The sequence below is a fragment of the Sphaerodactylus townsendi genome, linkage group LG09 (genome assembly GCF_021028975.2).
Source record: "Sphaerodactylus townsendi isolate TG3544 linkage group LG09, MPM_Stown_v2.3, whole genome shotgun sequence".
Taxonomy (NCBI): Eukaryota; Metazoa; Chordata; class Lepidosauria; order Squamata; family Sphaerodactylidae; genus Sphaerodactylus; species Sphaerodactylus townsendi.
The window spans coordinates 62,388,013-62,411,842 of record NC_059433.1 but is presented as its reverse complement, the minus strand read 5'-3'; the positions used below and the strand labels follow the sequence as shown (position 1 = coordinate 62,411,842).

Genomic DNA, 23,830 nt, shown 5'->3' with positions numbered 1-23,830 from the left:
TCTGAAACTCTTTTAGTGTCGTGTTTCTTTTACTATTTAATATTTATTAATGTCATGGGCTGTAACAAATTGTAACAAATTTTGAATGAGCAACTGGCTTAAGTTTAACTACTTTGCTTATCTAGTTTGCAAATCAGTTCTTATATCTTCCATATGCAAGCTTCATTTATACTTCACTTATAAATTATTGCTTTCTGTTGTGACACATGAACCAAACACATGTGACAACTAATAAATTAGTTTGTGCCTTGGTCTTCCTGTATAAGTTACTCCCAGTGCAAACTTCCACAGTATCAATTGTGATAGCTATCTACTCCAAGTAAGCATTTTTCTTACACATAATTTATCATGGGGTTGTTTTATATAGGATGGCAGGAAGGAGGTCGATCTATCTTTCAATCTTGTCTCATTGTATAATGTTAAAGAAACTAATCTCCATGACCTTACTCCTTTCCCATCTGCACAAACAGTGTAGTAAAATCTGCCAACCTCACAGAATTTTGTTGAGGATTTATTTTATGTGGATGAAACATTTTGAAAAGCAGATTCTCAGTTCAAAGCTGTTCGTACAATTCAGAACAGAAGAGGACTGAAAATATTTTAAAAACCAAGAACTCTACTTATTCTGGAGGATATGTATGACAATCCTTTGAATGTGGAAAGCAGACATAGAAAATTGATTGGAAACTACACTTTGTCGTTCTATATAGGATGTGTAGGTCAGAATATACAATAGGTTTGTTGTTAGTGTAAGATGCATTGGAGTATGGCTTTTACTGCGTGAGTGCTATACAATGATTTTGCCACCAAATGCTATATTTTTTCTTTTAATTTTGCATTTTTTTCCTGTTCTGGAAATGTTTTCCTTCCATTTTTCCTCCATTCTTTCACTGAGCACTTTTAACCACTTTTTTCCTTTCCAAGCGAGATTCTTTTGAGCATGCGATCTTGTTGAACCAGTCTTTATTTCTCCAACCTACCAAACACCTGGCCCTTATCCATGCCCCCGTGTAATCGCCCAACCTCCCTTTCAGCCATTTTCTCCTCCCTCTCTTTTGTCATATCTTATTAGTGATGTAATATTAGGGCACAGACACAAGCTAGGTTGATAATACCAGCTTTGTCAGTTTCATGTGGAATTAGCATCTGATATTAAGTGAAAGAATACAGTGTGTCTTCAGTTAAGAATGAGTGAAATTGACGAGAAGTTTCTTTTGCAGGAGATTGACAAAGAATTGCTGCAGTAACAATTATGAGTTACTTTTGCTTTAATTTGGACAAGAATGTGGGTTTTTTATGGTGGTGTGGGGTTATGTGTTTCTGTTCCTTCAGGTAATAATACCTGCTCCTGTAGTGGGGTAGAGGATTTTTTGCTTCCATTTTGTGTGGGTAGTTCTCAGTGGTAGAAATGGAGCCTGAGACATTTTTTGAATTGTGTAGCTCTGAAGCGACTATATAAAAGAAAAAACATGGAGTGTTGTTCATATGCGTCATGGATGACATCCCAGCACCATTAGAAATAATATGTTTTCAGCAGTAGTGTGTAGAATAAATGCAACCAAAGAGACAAGGAGAAAAACAACTGAGGGAGTGGAGGTGTGTGGAATGATCTCAAACAGATTTTTCCAAGACGCAATGTTTGACCACTGGAAAAATCTTTGGTAAGCTGTGCAAGCAGAAAAGACCTGTGAGATATTTCGGACCCTGATGCCTTAGAGCACAGGTGTCAAACTTGTGGCCCTCCAGATGTTATGGACTACAGTTCCCATCAGGGACGTAGGTATAGATTTTTTTATGGGGGGTTCGGGGGGGCCACACCCCCACCCGCCCCTAGGGCATGGTCACGCCTCCCCAAGCTCCACCCCTGGCCTAGCGCTTATAAAAGCAGCTCTCTGAGGCCGGGGATGGCAGACTCCCCTGCCCTACCCTGCCCCCAACCAGCTGGGCTCCCAGCCGGCAGCCGGCAGTTCCTTCTGCCCTCCCCTCTGGGCAGAGGCATAGAGGGAAAATGGAGCCCGGTGCAAAATCTGAGTTTTGCCCCCCACCCCCCACCCCGGGCGGCAGCTGTGATGCTGGATCACTTTCAATGGTGTTTAAACTAGAGAGCCCAAATTCTCCTTTTAAATCCACCTTAAAGGGAGAATCTGGGGTCCCTAGGTAAACAACATTGAAAGTGATGCTGTTTTGGGGGGGATTATCCACCACCTTGAAACAGCATCACTTTCAATGTGGCATAGTGGTTAAGAGCAGGTGCATTCTAATCTGGAAGAACTGGGTTTGATTCCCTGTTCTGCCACTTGAGCTGTGGAGGCTTATCTGGGGAGTTCAGATTAGCCTGTGCACTCCCACACACGTCAGCTGAGTGACCTTGGGCTAGTCACAGCTTTTCGAAGCTCTCTCAGCCCCACCCACCTCACAGGGTGTTTGTTGTGAGGGAGGAAGGGCAAGGAGATTGTAAGCTCCTTTGAATCTCCTACAGGAGAGAAAGGAGGGATATAAATACAAACTCTTCTTCTTCTAAACTGAGGACCTCAGATTCTCCCTTTAAATCCATGCTGAAGGGGGTGGATTTCAAAGGAGAATCTGGGGAAATTTGGGGGTTCCTGCTGTCAGGGGTGCAATTGTTAATCTAGAAGCACCAAATTTTCAGGGTATCTTTAGGAGACTCTCCTGATGATACCTCCCAGGTTTGGTGAAGTTTTGGTCAGGTTGTCCAAAGTTATGCACCCTCAAAGGTGTAGCCCCCATCTTCTATTAGCTCCCATTGGAAACAATGGAGGATGGGGACACCCCTTTGGGAGTCCATAACTTTGGACCCCCTGGACCAAACCTCACCAAACCCAGGTAGTATCATCAGGAGAGTTCCCCAAACAATCCCTGAAAGTTTGGTGCTGCTAGCCCAAACAATGCGCCCCCTGCAGGCCAAAAACAAAAAGAAATATTTTAAATGTTTTAAAAATCCACAAACGGAGGGGTGGAGCTTCGGACATGAATGGGGGGGTTGAACCTGAGAACCCCCCCTTACCTACATCCTTGGTTCCCATCATCCCCTACTGGCACCATGCTGGCAGGGGATGACGAGAACTGTAGTCCATAACATCTGGAGGGCCGCGAGTTTGACACCTGTGCCTTAAAGGAGACAAAAGTAGTTTGCAGCTGCTCTGGTCCAAAATCAAATCCAGAACAAAGTACTATTTGTGTAATACTTTTACAAACTCTTCATCAGGCTATGTTACAAAATAAAGGAGAGGTAGTTGTAGACAGAAAAAATATGTTAAAGCCTATTCTTTCCAGCATTTCTGCACTTAATACTGGCCGGTAAGTAGATATGAAATTGTGCCATTGGAGAGCCAAGGAGCCCTATACTGTTCACCTCTGAGCAGGTAGTATAAAGGCTGCATTATAAACTGAAACTGCTGGGGAAGTTTGGGGGTTTTGTATTGTTTCTTCTCCACTTTTAAAATCAAAGCCCCTTTACAGATCTGCTTAGATTTCATGTTTTCTTTGAGGTTTCTGTGCAGGCACCCACATGTCTTTTGTGCCTAAGCTGCTTTTTGATCCTGCTTGTGCCTTTCTCTTGTACCCCTCTGTTATCTTCTTTGGCACTGTATTATTTTGTGGGTTCACAGCCCACAATACTTGGGGGAAATATAATACAAGAGAGTTGCTCACTAAGAAATGTATGCGGAAATCTTGAAAATTCCCCTTGCCTTGCTCCCCCTCCCCTGTCACAAAGTGACTTATGTGATAATCCTGATCATCCATCTCTGTCATTAGGAGATGGAAAGCACTGTTTTCTTCATCTTGCTATTTTGCCTTAAAGAACTCAATCAGTCCATTCTAAAGTTTTTCCACAAAAAGCTTCCGCTCCCCATAAGATTATCTTGCATATGTGTGAAGTTGTAGAGTGGGCTGTTATTCATGCAGTGTTATTCATCCTAACAGCGAGAGGGTATTCCATCCTGAATGGATCTAGTTGAAAGGGAAGTCCTCGTGTAAAATAAATAATTTGACTCCTTCTGTTGTATATTTTTATGTGAAGACATTTATGGGAATCTCTTCAGGAGTCAGCCCATGTGCATTAAAAATTAATGACATGTCTGACAGAAAAATCATTAAAATAATAAACTTTGCACTAGACTTTATTATAGGTGCCAGAGAAAACAACCGGATTTTATTTTTTAATTTGCTTTAGACTGGACCAGAATATGGTCAAGGAATGAACCCTATTAGTCGGCTGGCTCAGATTCAGCAAGCCAAAAAGGAGAAGGAGCCAGAATATCTTCTTCTTTCAGAAAGAGGGATACCTCGTCACCGGGAGTTTGTTATGCAGGTATGTTCAGCTATTATATTTTGATGAAGGACTTTTATTTTTTTCTAACCAAATGGGAGAAAACATTATTTGGATCCAGAGAATGGATGATTTTGAAAGGGCACCTTAGGCCCTTTCCGCATGGGCGCGAGCGGGGGGGTGTCGGCATAAACAATGCCGACGCACCCCCCGGGACCATTCGCATGGATGGTCCCGGTAGGGGTGCAGGTGGCGGTTCAGCCTTCGCACAGGCTGCGCTGTCCCTGAACACTGTACCTCGTCGCCTGGCTTCCGGCGTGTCGCAGAGGCCAGGGGACACCCTCCCGCAGGCTGGAGCGGAGGCTCTACGACGCATCGGAAGCCAGGCGACGAGGTACAGTGTTCAGGGATGGTGGGGGGGAAATGGCGCCTTCCAGCTGCTGCCGTTGGAAGACGCTGCTTCCGAAAGACGTTGGAAGATGCTGCTTTACGCTGCTTGGGGGTGGTGAGGCAGTGCCGGCCATGCGAACCCCTCCCCAGGGATGGCGTTTTTGCTGTCCCTGAGGCGCTCTATTCCACTTATGCGGAAAGAGCCAGAGTGTCCAACTTTGTGTTTATAATACAAAGATTATAGTCATCAGTGCCTTTAATGCTTCTGATTACCCATTTGACTTTTTGTGGTGTTAAAGCATGTTGAAGAAACAAATGATATTAGCAGAGGTTAAACATTTTCACTTCCTGAGCTGATATTCAAATATCACAAAGGGAAAGTACCCAATTCTTCAGCTGTAGATACTCTCCCATTTGCAGTGCAGTAGCAGATTCCCCCTTCCTCTCTCTCTCTCATTCTCTCTCTCTCTCTGTTCTGAGCTGATGTAACTATTAATGCTATATGTTAATCTTATTCTCGATTAAGAAGTCTGTTGCACTATCAATATTTTCTCTAGTGTATTAGAGATCCTTCCATTCTGCACAGTATTTTAATTTTTGTTTTTATGTTTCTGTATGTATTTTAGCTCCGGTTTTAATTGTTTTAATTATGTGTTTTTGTTGCTTTTACTGTTTTTATTTTTTTATATGATTTGCATTACGTATGTTTTAACTGTTAGCTGCCTTGCCAGCTCTTATGAAGGCAGAAAGGCAGAGTATAAATTTGGTAAAATAAATAGAGATGGCTTTGTGGCTTTCATAGAAAAGAATTCAAAACTGTAGAAGGCCAGTGAGCCAATCCTACATGTAATTACCGAACTTTGAAATAGTTTGTGTTTCTTTACTAATATTCCAACATTTTACTTGTTTTATTTTTCCTTTATTATATTAGACCTAAACTGTTTAATTTGCAACTTCGCCCTCATAGTCTTCATTTATTATTTGTGCTTGTTAAGTTTATGCTGCCCTTGTTAAATAGGTATGTTTTTACAAGCCAACCTTAATATACTTATAAAAACACTTCAGTACAAATAATTGGCTTTTCCAAATGCTTAATCCCCACTCTTAAATAATTTGCTCAGAAGTGAATCCTTTTTAATTTCATTGGAAAGACTAGAGCCACAGGTCAGGAAGTTGTTTCATAATTGTGCCAGGGCAGATCTTCAGAGTTCTGTTTTCTTCTAGTTTTGATCGTCTTCTTATTGTTTATTGTTTTTATATGTTAAGGTCCTTGAAAAGCATAGTAATACGCAACCTGTTATACAATAACATTTTACCTTGCCTTTCTGAAAAAAAATCATCGTGATTTCTTTTTAAATGGGAAACTGTTTCCAAGTATATTAAATTGTGACTTCAATGCAAGAAAGTATATGTTTGTTCAACCCTGAATTCAAAAACCAGTTTATCAAAGTTAAATTGCATATACAGTTGCAAACCTCCAAAGCAAAAAGGCTAATATAGTAATTCATAACTTATTTGGCAGTCTTTTAAAAGAGCACAGGATCCTGAATTAAGTAATTGTGACAGATTTCCAAACAACATATGGAAACCAGCATTATGCCATATTACATCGACTTCAGCAAAAAAGCTCAGTGCCAAACATCCATAGAGAATGCATAATGCTATGCTAGATATATAAAACCAACTTCTCCAAACTGTTGGAAAGGTTGGGGTTGTGTATGTGTATAAAATTAAATTTTTGGAAAGGTTTCAGTCAAGTGGGACCATTTTGTCACTTGTGGTAGAAGTTCTCTTATGTACAAACAACATGGAATGAAATGTTTACTGAAATCTATACACTTATATATCTATCCAGTGCCCATGGACCCAGGCTTAGCTCTATGGAGATTAGACTTAAAATTTCAAAATAATATTTTTTATTACAAACTAATATTTTTCTTCCTAACAGCACCCAAACAAAATGATGTCTAGCACTAGAAAATTTAAAAAATCAATTAAAAAATTCGGTATTCTAGAGTTTAACGAATAACATGGATAGAAAAACTTTCAGATCAAACTGGCCAAAATTTTGTCTGATCAAACAATTATTATGTTTTAACAAAAGGTTGTTGTTGACTATTTTATTGTCACAGAAAAAAATTATTGGATGTTGCAAATTATTTTGTTCCTTTGAAACGACATGATCCAGCCATAGATGAGCCCTGTTAATTTAATTAGTTATGATGTGATTAAGCAATTGGACGTCAAAGTGCTTAAGTTTGAATTTGTTTTTCTTTTAAAAAATTGAATCTTGCATTTTATAAATGTGAACTACTTTGGAGCATCTAATCAAAAAGCAAATGAAATCATAAATTAAATTAATATTTGTTTGATTATACTGTGTTCATTGATTTTAGGTCAGTTGTTTGTAGCTGTCATAGTTTATATAACATGCTGTAATATTTCAAAAGTTTCACATTAAAAATCATATCATACTGTCTTTCTGAATTCCCAGTAGATATATGGCCTTCAAAAAGTGAAATATCTTTTGTATAAAGGTCTTAAACTGTGTTTTCATTTATTTTAATTGAATGTTGAAGTAAAGTATCCAGAGATAATATGTTCATTTTTATCTGTCACACAAAGAGCTAGTTTAGATGTGATGAAATGGATCCAGTTACTTACGCTGACTGTTAAATAAACAGAAGAAAACCTCTGATGACATTAGTAGGTGTTCTGTTCCCAGAGTTAATTTCAGAAAGCTTTTTCTTTGTAGTTAGATCTTTAATCCTTGATAGATGTTACAATAATACCTAAGCCAGTTTTACAGGTCTGAGAAATAGCAGTTTAGACAATAGCATTGTACAATCAATTTCACTTAATCATAGCATTTTAATTTTCTTTCACATTCTTTAAAAATGATTAGAGAATTATGTTGCAATGTACTTTTACCATTCCATATGGTACATATATTACTTACATAACAAAATAGAAAAGTAAATTTAAATGTGTGGATTTTCTTATAAAGAAGAGACTTGCTTATATGTTCATTCAGTGTGTACTTTGGGAAACAACCGACAAATTCAAATAAGTTCTAAACAAATGTGTGAAAGAAATACATATTAGTTTTGTTGCCTTAACTAGGGATATTACACTGAGATCATTTGTAGATTTGAATTAGAGAGGCCAACAAAAACAAAAATGTAGTGGTAATGGGTGATTTTAACTATCCCCATATAAACTGGAAAAATGCATGTTCAGGTCATAGTAAAGAGAGAGCATTCCTGGATATGCTAAATGACTGTGACTCAGAACAGATGGTTGTGGAACCAACCAGAGGAGAGGTGATCCTAGATCTAATTCTATGTGGGACCCAGGACCTGGTGCAGGAAGTCAGTGTTGTTGAGCCGATAGGGAACAGCGACCACAATGCTGTCAGATTCAGTATCACTGCATGCGAACAAGTGACAACTACTTTTTATTTTTTTTATTTATTTATATATACTAATGTAGTTACATTCGCCTTCAGAAAGGGAAATTTCTCAAAGATGAGGGGGATAGTGTGCAGGAAGCTGAAAGGGAAAATCAAGAGAGTCAAAACTGTCCAAGATGCTTGGAGGTTATTTAAAAACACAGTAATAAAAGCTCAGCTGGAATGTGTTCCGCAGGTTAGGAAAGGCAGCACCCAGTCCAAAAGAAAGCCACCATGGTTAACAAGAGAGGTTGAGGAAATTATCAGAAAAAAGAAAATGTCTTTTAGAAAATGGAAGTCCAGTTTGACTGATGAAGAATATGAGAGGGAACACAAATGGTGGCAAAAGAGAAGCAAGTTAGCTGTAAGGGAGGCAAAAAAGGATTATGAGAAACGCATGGCTGCGAACATCAAGACCAGCAACAAACAGTTCTTCACGTATATCAAAAGTAGGAAGCCAGCTAGGGAAGCGGTAGGCCCGTTAGATGACAAAGGAACAAAGGATGTGCTAAAAGATGACAGGGAGATTGCAGAGAAGCTGAATGAATTCTTTGCATCCGTCTTCACCCAAGAGGAGGTGAGGAAAATTCCTGCACCTGAACCATGCTTCTTGGGAGGCGAATCCAAGGAACTAGCGAAGATAGTGGTAGACAAGGAAGAAGTTCTGGCAGCCATTGATAAACTAAATGCTACCAAATCCCCAGGCCCAGATCGCATTCACCCAAGAGTTCTTAAAGAGCTCCAGCATGAAATTGCTGATGTTCTCACATTAATATGCAACTTATCCCTGAAATCAGGCTCCATCCCTGAAGACTAGAAGATGGCTAATGTCACACCAATTTTTAAGAAAGGATCTAGGGGGGACCCGGGAAATTACAGGCCAGTCAGTTTGACATCTGTTCCTGGTAAATTAGTAGAATCTATAATTAAAGATAAAATTATAAAACATGTAGAAAAGCAAGACCTGCTGAAAAAGAGTCAGCATGGCTTTTGCAGAGGCAAATCCTGTCTTACAAACTTACTAGAGTTCTTTGAGGGTGTAAACAGGCATGTGGATAAGCGGGAACCAGTGGACATTGTCTACTTGGATTTCCAAAAGGCTTTTGACAAAGTTCCTCACCAGAGACTATTGAGAAAATTCAGCAATGAAGGAATAAGAGGGGAAGTCCTCCTATGGATTAAAAACTGGTTGAGAAACAGGAAACAAAGAGTGGGTGTAAATGGGAAGTTCTCACAATGGAGAGATGTCGGGAGTGGTGTCCCCCAAGGATCCGTTTTGGGACCAGTGCTCTTTAACCTATTCATAAATGACCTGGAAGTAGGGGTGGGTAGCGTGGTGGCCAAGTTTGCAGATGATACCAAATTATGTAGGGTGGTGAGAACCACAAAGGATTGCGAAGAGCTCCAAGCGGACCTTGATAAATTAGGTGAGTGGGCTCAGAAATGGCAAATGCAGTTCAATGTAGCAAAATGCAAAGTGATGCACATAGGGGCAAAAAATCCAAACTTCACATACCAGCTACAAGGGTCAGTGCTATCAGTCACAGACCAGGAAAGGGATTTGGGCATCTTAGTTGATAGTTCCATGGGAACGTCAACTCAATTCATGGCAGCTGTGAAAAAGGCAAACTCTATGCTGGGGATCATTAGGAAAGGAATTGAGAATAAAACTGCAAAAATTGTCATGCCCTTATATAAAGCGACCGCACTTGGAGTACTGTGTCCAGTTCTGGTCGCCGCATCTCAAAAAGGATATCGAGGAGATAGAAAAAGTGCAGAGAAGGGCAACAAGGATGATTGAGGGACTGGAGCACCTTCCCTATGAGGAGAGGCTGCAGCGTTTGGGACTCTTTAGTTTGGAGAGGAGACGACTGAGGGGGGATATGATTGAAGTCTATAAAATTATGCATGGGGTAGAAAATGTTGACAGAGAGAAGTTTTTCTCTCTTTCTCACAATACTAGAACCAGGGGGCATTCATTGAAAATGCTGGGGGGAAGAATTAGGACTAATAAAAGGAAACACTTCTTCACGCAACGTGTGATTGGTGTTTGGAATATGCTGCCAGAGGAGGTGGTGATGGCCACTAACCTGGATAGCTTTAAAAGGGGCTTGGACAGATTTATGGAGGAGAAGTCGATTTATGGCTACCAATCTTGATCCTCTTTGATCTGAGATTTCAAATGCCTTAACAGACCAGGTGATCAGGAGCAACAGCCACAGAAGGCCATTGCTTTCACATCCTACATGTGAGCTCCCAAAGGCACTTGGTGGGCCACTGCGAGTAGCAGAGAGCTAGACTAGATGGACTCTGGTCTGATCCAGCTGGCTTGTTCTTATGTTCTTATGAACTCAGGAGTCCCTTGTCCAAATGAGATAATTGTTTTGCTATAATATACAGGCTTCATGAAAGAGCAGCAGTGGCGTAGTGGCTAAGAGCAGTGGCTAAGAGCAGGTGCACTCTGATCTGGAGTATCTGGGTTTGATTCCCAGCTCTGCCGCTTGAGTTGTGGAGGCTTATCTGAGGAATTCAGGTTAGCCTGTACACTCCCACACATGCCAGCTGGGTGACCTTGGGCTAGTCACAGTTTTTCGGAGCTCTTTCAGCCCCACCCACCACACAGGGTGTTTGTTGTGAGCGAAGAGGGGCAAAGAGATTGTAAGCCCCTTTGAGTCTCCTACAGGAGAGAAAGGGGGGATATAAATCCAAACTCCTCCTCCTCCTCCTCCTCCTCTTCTTCTTCTTCTTCTTCTTGTACTTTTAAAGTTATTGTTGATACCATATTATTCTTGTTGACCCTCTTTTCCACTTACGGAGCTAGTTTACTGTTTTAGTTTGAAATAAATATTCAAAAACATTTAACCTACTGATGCCTCAATTAATGTAATTTTATTGGTATCTATTTTTATTTTTGAAATTGACCAGTAGCTGCTGCATTTCCCACCCTCGACTTATACATGAGTCAATAAGTTTTCCCAGTTTTTTGTGGTAAAATTAGGTGCCTCGCCTTATATGCAGGTCGACTTATACACAAGTATATACGGTACATAATGGTTTTGAACTGGAAAGAGACATTCAAGCTCCATGGCTAATTGCAAAGCCTTGCTATAACTTTTTGTGGGAATTCTACTTTTTAAAGTGAACAGATAAGACAAGCAGCAGCATTGAATAGGTTTTGAATAGAATTGATTTTATTTTTGTTCATTCCTAATTTGCTAAGCAAAGTTGCATTTCTGTTGGAAAAAGGAAAGAAAGAAATGATAGTTCTGGATAACTGAAATCAATATCTATGAATATGTGCAAAGAAGAAAGGTGTTTAAGGTATCAAAGTCTTCAGGAACTTTTTCAAAGGTTTCGTCAGAATAAAATTTACACCCAAATGTACATGTTGTGGCTGCTACTTGAAAAAAAGTCTAAGTTGTGTTAACCATTCATCTTGAAATTAAAGTGCTGGAGGGCAATGGTTGGGATTTGGATGAAAAGGTGTTAATTATTTTATTTTTATTTATTTGCCTTATTTATATCTGACTGTTACCCCCCTGTGGTATTTTCAACATTATCCCCTTCTCCATTGTATCCTCATGACCACCCTGGCAGGTTGGTTAGGCTGAGAGTGCGGGACCGTCCCATGGTCACCCAGCAAATTTCTGTGGTGGTGTGGGAATTCAAAACCTGAATGTCTTTTATATGCAATTACAGGTAAAGCATAAGCATGGCTCTAGATGTAAAACATGAAAGAAAATTCCACAGGCTTTTTGTGACTCAGCAGCAAAAGGCCAAATACTTAACCATTTTGAGTCCATCGCAGCCAGTAGACTTAGAAGAATGTAACTGATTAGGATGGCAATGCTAGAGGGTCAAACATTATGACTCATACTTTTGTTGTGTTTGGCCAGGTCAACGTGGGCAATGACATTACCACTGGAACAGGCCCCAACAAGAAAATAGCAAAAAGAAATGCTGCGGAAGCCATGTTACTACAGCTTGGCTACAAGGCTTCTTTGCCACTTCAGGAACAAGCAGAAAAGGTAAAATGTTGTCCTGGTAGTGGAGGGATATTTTTCATGTCATCTCGATGCATTGCTTTTTGCAGAACTTTGCATATATTTATTGAAAATATTTACATGCCTGTCTTTTTCCTGAGCATCTGAAGACCCAGATAAGTCCCAGTGCTGTCAGTGCAGTTCCTCACAGGTTGTTGGGGCTATGGTCAACTCTTATTTGCAGTTCTCTAAAGGGGTCTGGTCAAAAGGGCTATGCTATTCAAGTGTGACAATGAAAGAAATTTTGTTCCCAGCAGATCAAATAAATTCAATTGTAGAAAAATGCTTTCTGAAAAAAAAATCTGTTACTGTATTTGTGAACATAGTGCCTATTGATAATACTATCATTTTTTTTGCTCTTCAGGACTATATGTCTTAGAAGTCAGAAATACTAACATTAATTAACATTTTGTATCAAAAAGCTTGTATTTTCATATCCGGCTTTGAAAAAAGCAGTGACTAGCCTTCACCTTATCTTCATCTTTAGTACATTTTTTGTCATTCTAACACCTGAACTTTATCTAAGATGCTTATATTTTTGAAACCAGAACAAAGTACTACAACAGATACAAACAAGTATAAAAAATCAAGGCTCACATAAGGGAAGCAGTTTCCGGAAATATTAGAAACCATTAAAAATGGCCTTTTCCCTGGGGAAAAAGGGAAATATGAAGGAAAATTGAAATCATTGGGCTTTCATGGCCAGAATCAATTGGCTGTTTTGGGTTTTCTGGGCTGTGTGGCCATGGCTGGTAGTTTTTGCTTCTAGCATTTTGCCCTATCTATGGCTGGCATCTTCAGAGGCATGTGATGGTGAGATGTGCCATGGAAAGAAATACATGTCACTCTGACATGGCATAGATAGAGGCAAAATGTTAGAAGCAAAAACTACCACACCATGGCCACATAGCCTGAAAAACCCACAACAATTTGAAAATTGAAATATGTGGAGTACTTATTTCTTCTTTAATCTAAATATATTTGTTGCTTTAACAACATGGAGGTCATTGCTGTCTAGCATATCAAATTGTACTCTTTGGTATATTTATGAATTGTAAAAGAATAAGTTGATTCATCATACTCCACAAGTCAAATTGCAACTATATCCAGTACAGTTGTTGTGACCTGTGCTACCTTAACACATGTATCATAGGTTTTTGCTATTTGAGGCATAGGAAAAGTAGAGGTTGAATGTATTTATTCACTTATTCTGAAAATTCCATTGCTATCTCTTCAGAGCTCAAGGCAATTTACAACTAAGATAATAAAACAATGAAATAAAACCATAAAAAACCAAAGCCATTAAAAAACACATCAGTAACCTTATAACAAGCCATTCTAAAAATCAAGCCAGGACTATTAAAATAAGCGAGAACATTGTAACAGCATTTTAAAAACCCTGAACCCCTAAATGCAGAATTAATGGCCAAAAGCAAACTACAAACCATTTAAATGATGAAATCTTTTAGTTAGAGCCTAAGTATAGAATTTTTTTTTAGCCTAGACTCTTTTCCACAGAAGATTAAAGTAGAACTGTATATTAATCCACCACATGCTGGACCTTCTTTGTTGTAGAATGCTCTGTTTGGGTACTAGTCCCTACCTAGTTCTGCCCCCCCCCCCCCACTTCTGTTCAAGCACAAAAATGAAATCTAAAAAACCCGCCTTCATGATTTTGTTGGTGATTGAGGAATAGCCCAGGGAGGGGCACACAAAGTTACATACAGGGCTTTCTACATCAGATACTCTGGCTTATAGTGTACAAAGAAAAAAATCACCAAGGGACAAAATTCCTGGTGTGCCTGCAGCTTGTGTGGCTTGTCTGCCCCCGCTTCCAGATTGTTCCCCCGTCCAAAACAAGAATGAAGATTGCATGTGAGGAGTTGGGCATGATTGACAGCTGGCATTTCCCTAAAAACCAAAAAGAATGGTATCAGCTGCACAGTATTGATATAAGAACTATCAATAATACTTTAAAGGGCTATGAAAAACCAAAAATGGCTATCTTAATTTTTTACTTGGATGCGGGAGCAATGCAGAAGGAGCAAAATCCCAAAGCTAGGGAAAACATCAGGGTTTCCCTGCTCCCACTAACCTCAGGGCTTCCAGAATCAGTGGCACCGTAAGTGTGAGCATGTCTGTACAAAAATCTCTATTGTGAAGTAAACGTTTACTCACTGTGCCACACAGCAGCAGTGTGTAATTTGTCTATGTTTCTGCCACCCTATCCCAACTTTCATTCTGTCTTTCTGGCCACCTACCCTAGCTCTCTCTTTATCTTTCTGCCTCTCCCCAGCACTCACTTGCTTTCTGCCCCTACTCTTACTCTCCGTCTCTTCCCTGCCAGCCCAATTCTTGGTAGCTTGTTTGGAGTTCTCTGGGTGGACATGGTGAGGCCTGCCCACACAGCCCCGTTCTGACCACCTCAGCTGGATCCATTCCAGGTGCAATTAGGACTTCCCCTCTTCCCCAAACAGCCTGAGGTGGGGTGGCCTGTTTAGTGCTGGCCGCTAAAGCTGGGCTTAAGAACATAAGAAGAACATAAGAAAGAGCCTGCTGGATCAGACCAGTCCATCTAGTCCAGCACTCTGCTACTCGCAGTGGCCCACCAGATACCTTTGGGAGCTCACATGCAGGATGTGAAAGCAATGGCCTTCTTGCTGCCGACTTACTCAAGAGTTGGCTCAGGCAAGGAATAGGACAGCTGTGTGAGGAACCCTACTGTAGAGTTGGCTCAAGTAAGGAATAGAATAGCCCTGCAAGGACCTCAGAGCTTTAGGAAATGTTACTGGCTGCATGAGAAGGAGTCTGGGAGTTGTAGTCCTGTCAGCCCCTTTGTACATGAGAAATGGCACCCCTGGACTACATCTGCCAAAGCCCTTCCCTTTTTCTGGTTCATTGTTGGGAACGCACTGCTCATTCATTCCAACAAAGGTTAATTCATGGCAGATGTAGTACTTTTAACTGCTTTGGGGGAAATTCAGGGAGACGTGCTGAGGGATAACAGAACTGTCATCATCCACCTGCAAGTTCGGAACTACACCATTTTAATGTTGCATGGAATTCTGCTAAAAGTTGGTATTTAAGCAAAGCCAGACTAGTCCTTGAATACTTGTGGAAGGTACAATCTGTAAGAGCTTTCGGAACAAATTTATTTAGTGAATTTCTTGCAAGCATTGACCATTCTAATCCTCACAAGCAATTCCGTAGCATTTGTATGTCTTATAGCATGCTGCCTCTTGTATTCTTATTTTATTTTTGTCAGCCAGGAGAGATTAAGGGATGGAACGGACAAAATGTTGGATACCCTGAACCAGCAAGTAACAGTAAGTTCAACTTCCATGTTGTTTATTTCTTTTCCATTCCCTGTGTGGTTAATCTGACTGTTAATTTTTAAATTATTCCTGCAGAATCAGATGGGCATGTGTTAAATTTCTGGATATGTATCTGTTTTATCAGTTTACATCAGTGGTAGTCACTCGGCTGCTCTTGGAGAACCACTTTCCCATCAACCAAAAGAACCAAATGTTTATTGTATGCCCTTAATGCCACTCCACCAAACGAACACATATTAATAGCAGCTATACTGTGAACGTAGTATTCTTGGAATGAGGGAAGGACTTCTGTTTCTGCCTGCCTGCTTTATACACAGCAGGTTAAGCAAGAGTGTGTCAAGACATCCAGAGGAAAGCAAGCTGACCATGAAGAAAGAGGACCAAAACCATCATTTCCCCACTGTGGCTCGTTTACTCTTTGTCTAGTAGACTGATGGTGCTTTAACTGACTCTTCTGTGTGACCAGCTTACTCTCCTTCTGGCAGCCAGCTGCTGACTTGAAAATACACAGTCTGTGGAGAAGAGTGGGGATTTGTTGGAGCAGCTAGACTCCCACCTTCATACATGGCACAAAGACCACAGATGAGGGAAGCTGACAGCTTACCTGTCCTCCAGCCCTCCAATAGTGTCTATTCCAAGATGAAAACCACCTGCTAATAACAAGTCTTATTGGGCATTGGCCTGGGCCAGTTTTCTGGGAAAGGGGGTGGATGCCTCAGTGGGGAACAGTGCTTAGTTGAAATGCCAAAGAGTTAGACGAGGCTCCTGAGCCACTGAGTATCACTAATGTACATGCTTCTAGCTTACGATACTTACTTAATGGTGCATCTGCTGGGTAATTCCTTTGTTTTGAAATATATTATTTGATTCACTACATATTCAGTGACTTTTGGCATTTGCTTTGTAGCTGGCAACCAACACATGGGAGGCTATTTCATAGGCGGAGGATAGGAAGAGAGTTGCAGACCTAGAGAGTGTCAGAAATTATTATCTAGTGTGAAATTATGCAGATTGTTGCTGCTTCCCTATTGATAATAGATCTCAAAAGAATGTTGAGATCTGTAAAGCTATGGCTTAATTACCTACAGAGTTCAAATAAAAAATTGAGAGAGAGACCTATTACAGAAGCATAACACTTTCTTTACATCCTCCAATATCAATGTGGACCAACCTAAACCTCAACTAATAATAGCTATGGTCCTTGGGATAAGTTGTACAATATTTTATTAGTTATTTTACAAAATAAAAAAGTGAAAGTGCATAAGTTACATTGTTAAATGCTATTGCTGGGTGCCAAGGTGTTTGAAAACCCTGGCAAGTATCTTTGATCATTGGGACTGCACATGAGCAAACCTGCCATGGAGAATCTGTTAGATAAAATAGCCATCAGGAGACACTGTGCATCACCTCAGTTATCTTTCTTAGAGGGTGAGATCAGGCTGGAATGGTATCTCTTGCTGGTCCAAAGTCCTGCTGGATCTGAGATGGTGTCCTGCTTCTGGGGCCATAGAATTCACCATCTGTGCTATGGCCTATACCTGTTCTTCATGTCCCTGCTGCATCTCACTGAGTGGGGTGACTATTATGGACCTACATCTGGGTTGGGTATGAGTGACAGTTGCCAATACCTGCACAAACTATGTGGAGTCTCTGCTCCAGCCACTATCTTCAGACAATCTCCACAGAGACAGCAGAGACAGAACTTGAGGAAAGTGAGGAACCATTGTTCAGTTCCAAGGCAGCTTTGCAAGCACCATCAGATCTGATCCCTGATGAAAGGGTAGGGGATCCAACCAGGGGCGTATCTAGGGAAAATGAAACATGGGGGCAAAATCTGCCCAGGACTGGTGCTGGCATCCAGGTCTTCCGCCCAGTGCCAGCGCCCAGGTCTACCACCCAGAGCCATCCATGGGAGGAAGGCCTATTCATCTACAGCTTTAGGATTGCAGATCTCCAACTACCAGACCATTGTGGCCAGCTACCAGTTTTTTCTTTAGGAAAAGATTTCACCATAACTTGAGTTCCTTCTGAAGGTGACACGTTCACTGGTAAAGCTGCTTCTGATTGAGGCTACAAGGCTCTTTAAGCAGCAAATTAATGCCAGTCACCATGGCACTGATCTGGCTTCAAAAACAGTGGCTGCGTACCACACCTGGCTGCTTTCTATGACCTTTCCCCTTGAAACCAGGCAATGAGTCAAGGACTTGCTCTTTGAGGGCATGCTTGTTTTTAGAAAAGAATGCTGAGACACTCTCACAGATCAAGAAGAATCGGAAAACACCCAAGTGTATAATACCTTTGGGTCCTCTGCAATATAAGCAGCATGTTCTCCTCTGTCAGAGGTGGCAGCCCTATCAAAGGGAGCAACTCTGCTTTCGTCCGACTAGACAATAGTATTCTGCCACTAAATTATTGCTGCAGCTATGGTAAGAGAAGAGGACTTTCAGATCCAGATTTCAACACCAGGCCCAGTCAATAAAAGACACCCAGCAGTCTCGGCAGAAAGCTTCTTTCTGACTAGTTGTGTCCCCTGCATCTGTTAAGTTTGGTGACCAGTTGTAACGGTTTAGCGCAGAATAGGAGGCTCAATGCGTTCCATTGTGCAGCATGGTTATAGACTCAAGTTTGTAGTTATATCCCCTGCCAAACTGTCTCTCCTGGAATTGGGAATCCACCTCTGGGATCTCTGGACAAGAGTCAGTCAAGAGAGTGCAAGAACCAGATTCATTTTATGGTTTCTATTCCATATTTTTCTTAATGAAAAAGATGGAAGGAGTAGGCCAGTTCTGGATTTGTGTAACCTCAACAATGTCTTATGAATTTCTAAGTTCCATATGGTTTCACTGATTTCAGTATTACTACTATTTTAAAAAAGGATTATGGACCCTAGTTATTTAAAACGCGTCTGTTTTCATGTTTCTGTTCACATATACCAGTGGTGGCGAACCTTTGGCACATCAGCCCTAACAAAATTGGACTGGTTAAATAACCTAGGAGGTTGTATTTCAGTTTGGAGGCTGGTTACGGATTGTTCATGCTAGTCCAGTTTCATCAGGCCTTGGAAGAGAAGCACAGTTAACCCTGGTTAGCATTTGGGTGGGGGACCGCCAAGGAAGTCCAGGATAGCTATGCAGAAACAGGCAATGGTTATTTAAACTAGTAACATCTCAAGAACCATGGAAAATAACCATTATGTTCAAAATGATGTTGTTTGGGCAAATCCTAAGCATGTTAAGTAGAAAATCTTTTGAATTTCAGAAGAAAGTTAGAGAATGTAGTTCATGTATGCATCAAGATTGACTGCTCTCTATATATGAGATGGCCATGCAAAAAAGTAAAAAAAACCAAAAACCACCCCAATTTATTTCAAAACACTTGTTTTTCTTCCCTAACTCATTTTTTACTCTACTTTTGCATGAAATCTGGAACTTTGTTCCTTAGAAGTTCATCTGCTCCTGCTGGCTGTTCACCATCTGAAATCATAATCATCTGTTTGTGACACACTAATCATTTTCACAGTAACTAATTGTGATGTCACAAACAGATGATTACTATTCAGAGTAATGATGAACTGGCTCAGCAAAAAATAACTCGAAACTCCCTTTAAAGGAGCAAAGAAGAATAAGCATGCTGAAAAACAGATATTCATGTCATAGTTGTTTTTTTAAAGCAAAGTTTGTAATGAATACAGCTATTTTTTTTTCTTGGACAAAACAGGTAGGAAGCTTATAAAACTATTAACCAATGATTACCAACATCCCATAGACAGAGTTTTGTCACTGTATAAGGAAAAATAGTAGGAAAATTGTCAGGACATGTTCATTTACGTCATTGTTACTGTTTTTAAAAGACAGTGTACATTAAGACAAGCCTTTAGGTAATCTGTGTGTTGTAGGTTTTCATCTAAAATAGGAAACACATTTATTTGAAGTTTATAGTCCTTGTGTTGAATAATTTTGTGAATTCTCTCTTGCAAACCTCCATATGTTTCGTTTGATCCAGGACAGGGAACGTTAGTGGAGCCCTCCTGTGGCTAATTTAACACTCATGCATTTACCATGGATGATAGCTGAAGTAATTTCAGTTTATTTAATCAGATGTCTTCCTTATGTTTCAGATATGCTAAAATCAAATCTGGTGTGCAAAGTTCTATCCTCTATTACAATTTTTAGTATCTTCGTTGTATATGGTTGATTTTCCTATACCAAGATTGTATCAGTCTATGAGTGGACAAAGGCAGGTTAAATATGCTTCACATAAATAAAAATAAAATAAATGGCATTCAGATTTCCCAGTGTTGGTTTTAAATTTATGGAGTATAGTTGTATATAAATTGTATCCTTTTGTATCATTCCTGGCCTTCTGTTGAACTAAATTATTGACAATTAATAATTTATTTGTAAATCATATTTAGCTCAGTTGCAAATGTTGGGGTTCATTCAGGTGTTTGCTATATCGCTTCCAACCCCTCCCATTTTGGCTGCTCCATGTGAGGCAGTTTCTTGCTCTTTCCCTCCATACTTGGTGCTTGTTTTGTGAGTGGAAAATGTTTCTCACAGGAAGGTTGCATAATAGCTAATGGCAACCACCTAGGGGACCAAATGAATTGTTTTCTGTCTGTGCTGCAGGAGGGCTATACTTTTGGATCTCAGGAGACTGAAAACACTAATCTGACACCAGGTCCAGAAATATAATAGGTCTGACTTTTTGTATATGTTTACACTTCCTACCTCCTTTCCCTGCCTTCTGCTTTGTAGGATTGTAGCCAATAGTCTATTGCCAGAAACTTGCTCACATAAACTTGACTCAGTTTTGTTTGCTAGCACATTTCTTTAGTGCCCACAGTTCTTGAGGCATTATAGTTGGGTGTTTCTTCTCTTTATACCATAAGCTAGCTGTGAATTGGTAACTGTATTCTCCTGTCTCAGCATTGCGTTGGTTTACCTTGCATTGATGGGCTTGCCTAACATTTGTTGCTTGCCTAACATTTTTATTTATATTATATTTTATATTTATATATTTAGATTTTTAGACCGCCCTCCTCTGGAGGGATCAGGGTAGCAAACAACACAAAAATACAATAATTTAATCATAATAATCATGTTACAAACCAATCATAATTAAAACAATAGAACAAAAAATGTTCTATTAAATGGGAACTATATAACAGCAGATGGCGACAAAACCCATCCCCCTACCATGCCAACAGGAGGATCAGATATAGTGGGGTTCAACCTGGCTGACCAAACTCCTGGCGGAACAGGTCTGTTTTGCAGGCCCTGCAGAAACTTTGTAAGTCCCACAGGGCCTTGATCTCCCTAGGGAGCTTGTTCCACAGATAGGGGCCAGGGCCGTAAAAGCCCTGGCCCTTATGGAGGCCAGCTGGATGTCGTTCAGGCCAGGGACCTCCAATAGGTTCTCCTCCGAGGAGTGGAGGGACCTAGCAGGGCAGTACAGGGAGATGCGGTTCCTCAGATATGCAAGCCCAAGGCTGCTTTTGAAGGTTAAAACCAACACTCTGAACATGATCCGGAATTCAATGGGCAGCCAGTGAAGGTTGTACAGGACCAGTGTAATCCGGTCCCAACTAGATGTCACTGTAAGGAGCTTGGCTGCCACATGTTGAACCAGTTTAAGTTTCCAGATCGCAGTCAAAGGCAGGCCAGCGTAAAGTGAGTTACAATAGTCAAGTCTGGAGGTGACCACTGCATGGATCACTGTGGCCGGGTCAGAATGGGAGAGGTATGGGGCCAGTTTCTGTGTCTGCTGCAGATGATGGAACTCCAACCAGGCAATCTAAGCAACCTGAGCCTATAGCGATAGCGCCGGGTCCAAGATTACTCCCAGGCTTTTTGATGGATGAGGCTAGGTATAATGCTTTGCTGTCCAGTGTAGGCAGGCAAAAGTCCGCCGGTCACTCCCCCGCTTCAGCGACAGAACCTCCGTCTTCGTAGCATTCAACTTCAGCCGACTCGCTCTCAATCAACCGGCAACGGCCCCAAACAGCACTGGAGAGCTCTAGGGGCCGAAGACAGGCTGCCCTCCATCATGAACATGAGCTGGGTGTCATCAGCATATTGGTGACACTGCAGTCCAAAACTCTGGACCAAACTTGCCAGGGAGTGCATGTAGATGTTGAAAAGCATCGGGGAGAGGATCGTCCCCTGTGGCACCCCACAGACTATGGAGCCTGGAGTTCTCCCCCTGATGTCACCAGCAGTCCCCTGTCTCGGAGAAATGAGGTCTGACCCCCGAACTCTGATATCGGCGATGCAGTGGACCCAAAGGTCGTGATCTACTACATTGAACACTGCGGTGAAGTTTAACAACACCAGCAGCGCTGAACCGCCTCTATCCAAGTGGAACCGGAGTTCGTCCATGACTGCGATCAGTACCGTCTCGGTCCCGTGGCCAGCACAGAAACTGGACTGGAAGGGATCCAATACGTTTGCATCATCCAGGAACCTCTGGAGCGGATCCTCCACCACTAGCTCAATTACCTTTCCCAGAAATGGCAAATTTGAAACCGGGCGGTAATTGGCCAGATCCAATGGAGCGGGCAGACCATTGATGATGGTGATGGTGATGATGATGCAGAATCTTTCTCAATGAAATAGCACCTTCAACTATATCATTTATAATAGCTATTGTAAAGATTATTAATGTTACTCCAGGGAGTTTCAATCAAGGAACTGCTACCATTAACAATATGCTGTTTATTTTGATTGCCTACTTCTACTGCACTTCAGATAAAAAAGCTACTAATACAAAAAAGGAATATTATACATTTTCAGTATGCAGTTGGGGCCTGGTGGGATTTTTATTGTTTGTGAGGTTTATGATATAAAACAGACAGTGGTGGTTTTTTTGTAAAGTACTTTACCTGTGCAAACACTGGAGTGATGGTCTAAAATCACAATGAGTCTTGATTCTCACTAAAGGTGATGGGGCTGTGTAACTTCGGGCATCGGGCAGCCCAATACAGGAGGTGGGGCATACCTACCTAGGGTGCTCACCCCGCTGGTGCAAGGGTCAAATGTGCCTGAGGAGGGCCAGGTACACTGTCGAGTAGATGCTCCTCAGCCCCACTGCTGCAAAACCGGACGTTCCGCCCATGGTGGAGCATCACTGGTGTCTGGAATAGACATTGGCATGGGGGAGTGGGGCAACCACACAAGCAGAGCCAACATTAGTCAGATCCCACCCAAGGTATGCAGCCAGTTGCACTGAAGCCTTGGCCTTGGATTTACTCCATAGTGTGTACTGATGGCATAGGTTCATTGACCTGTGGAGGGCTTTCCAGAGGCAAGCAGGGGTTTTGTTATTGTTTTCCCTCCCTGCGATCCTGGAAAACCCTCTGAAGGCAGCAGGGCAGCACAGCAGCAGCGCCATCCCTGTACAGTCTAGATTGGGGTGTAAATGGAGCATCTGTTGAAATAATCCAATCTTCCCAAGTTGAATGTATTTTATAATTCAATTAGAAGTTTGTAACATTATTAATACATCAGATTTGTTTACTTTTCAAACATTGTTTATATTCCTATCAGAGACTGGCCAGAATCTCTCTTTTGCTGAATACACGATAATAGCCCTCACCAGCCCTTCAGTGTGAACTGGTATTGTTAAAAGTAATAATGCAGGTTTAAAATGTCTGGGTTTATGAGAGAAGGGCTTATATAAAGGGATAACTAGAAGAGGCATTTTACCTTTCCTTCTGCAGAAGTATATTAGATACTTGTCTTCAAAATGACGATTAGGGTTTCTTAGCATAAGGTTTTAATATGTAAATTGTGTGTATCCAAGAAAATATTTTTAAACTATGTATAAATTTTAAAATGTATCTGATTTAACAGAGCTTTTGTCTAAAATGCTGAAGAGCTACTGTAAGAGTTATGCATAACCATACTACATGATGTCATGTAGCTTTACCTTCCTGTGTCAGCCATTTCATGTTGCATTCACCATCCTCTATCAGAATTCTAAGGGTACCCACAAGTTGCAAAAGATTGCAGACCCCTGAATTAGTCAGCTCACTAAACCATGAAAGCCGAGCCGACACAGTGAGGATGGCCGATAGGGGAGAAGAGCTGGAACGAGGCCGCAGCTCCAGCCAAGTGCCAGCCCGACCACCCACAGCTGCAGTTCTCTCGGGTGGGACGTCGCAGTGAGCCTCTTGGCGCTTCCTCCCCACGGCCCTAACACACCAGCCGGATGAACCGAGCTGGGAGGACCCCACCGCGCAGATTCAGGAGGTGGGGCCACACAGACAAGGGGGCAGACCTAGGGAGTACGGAGGGAGAGGAGAGCGGATTGGTGGAGA

General features: G+C 41.2%; 1 protein-coding gene across 7 annotated transcripts in view; it reads left to right on the top strand.

Moving 5' to 3' along the window:
- The window catches only part of STAU2 (staufen double-stranded RNA binding protein 2), a 180,720-nt gene that overhangs the window by 45,051 nt on the left and 111,839 nt on the right, over positions 1 to 23,830 (top strand). For all 7 annotated transcript variants that reach the window (XM_048507529.1, XM_048507533.1, XM_048507531.1 and 4 more), the window contains exons 9-11: positions 4,196 to 4,333; positions 12,029 to 12,160; positions 15,441 to 15,501. In XM_048507529.1, the coding sequence (XP_048363486.1) occupies positions 4,196 to 4,333; positions 12,029 to 12,160; positions 15,441 to 15,501 (331 nt within the window). The remainder of the gene's footprint in view (positions 1 to 4,195; positions 4,334 to 12,028; positions 12,161 to 15,440; positions 15,502 to 23,830) is intronic.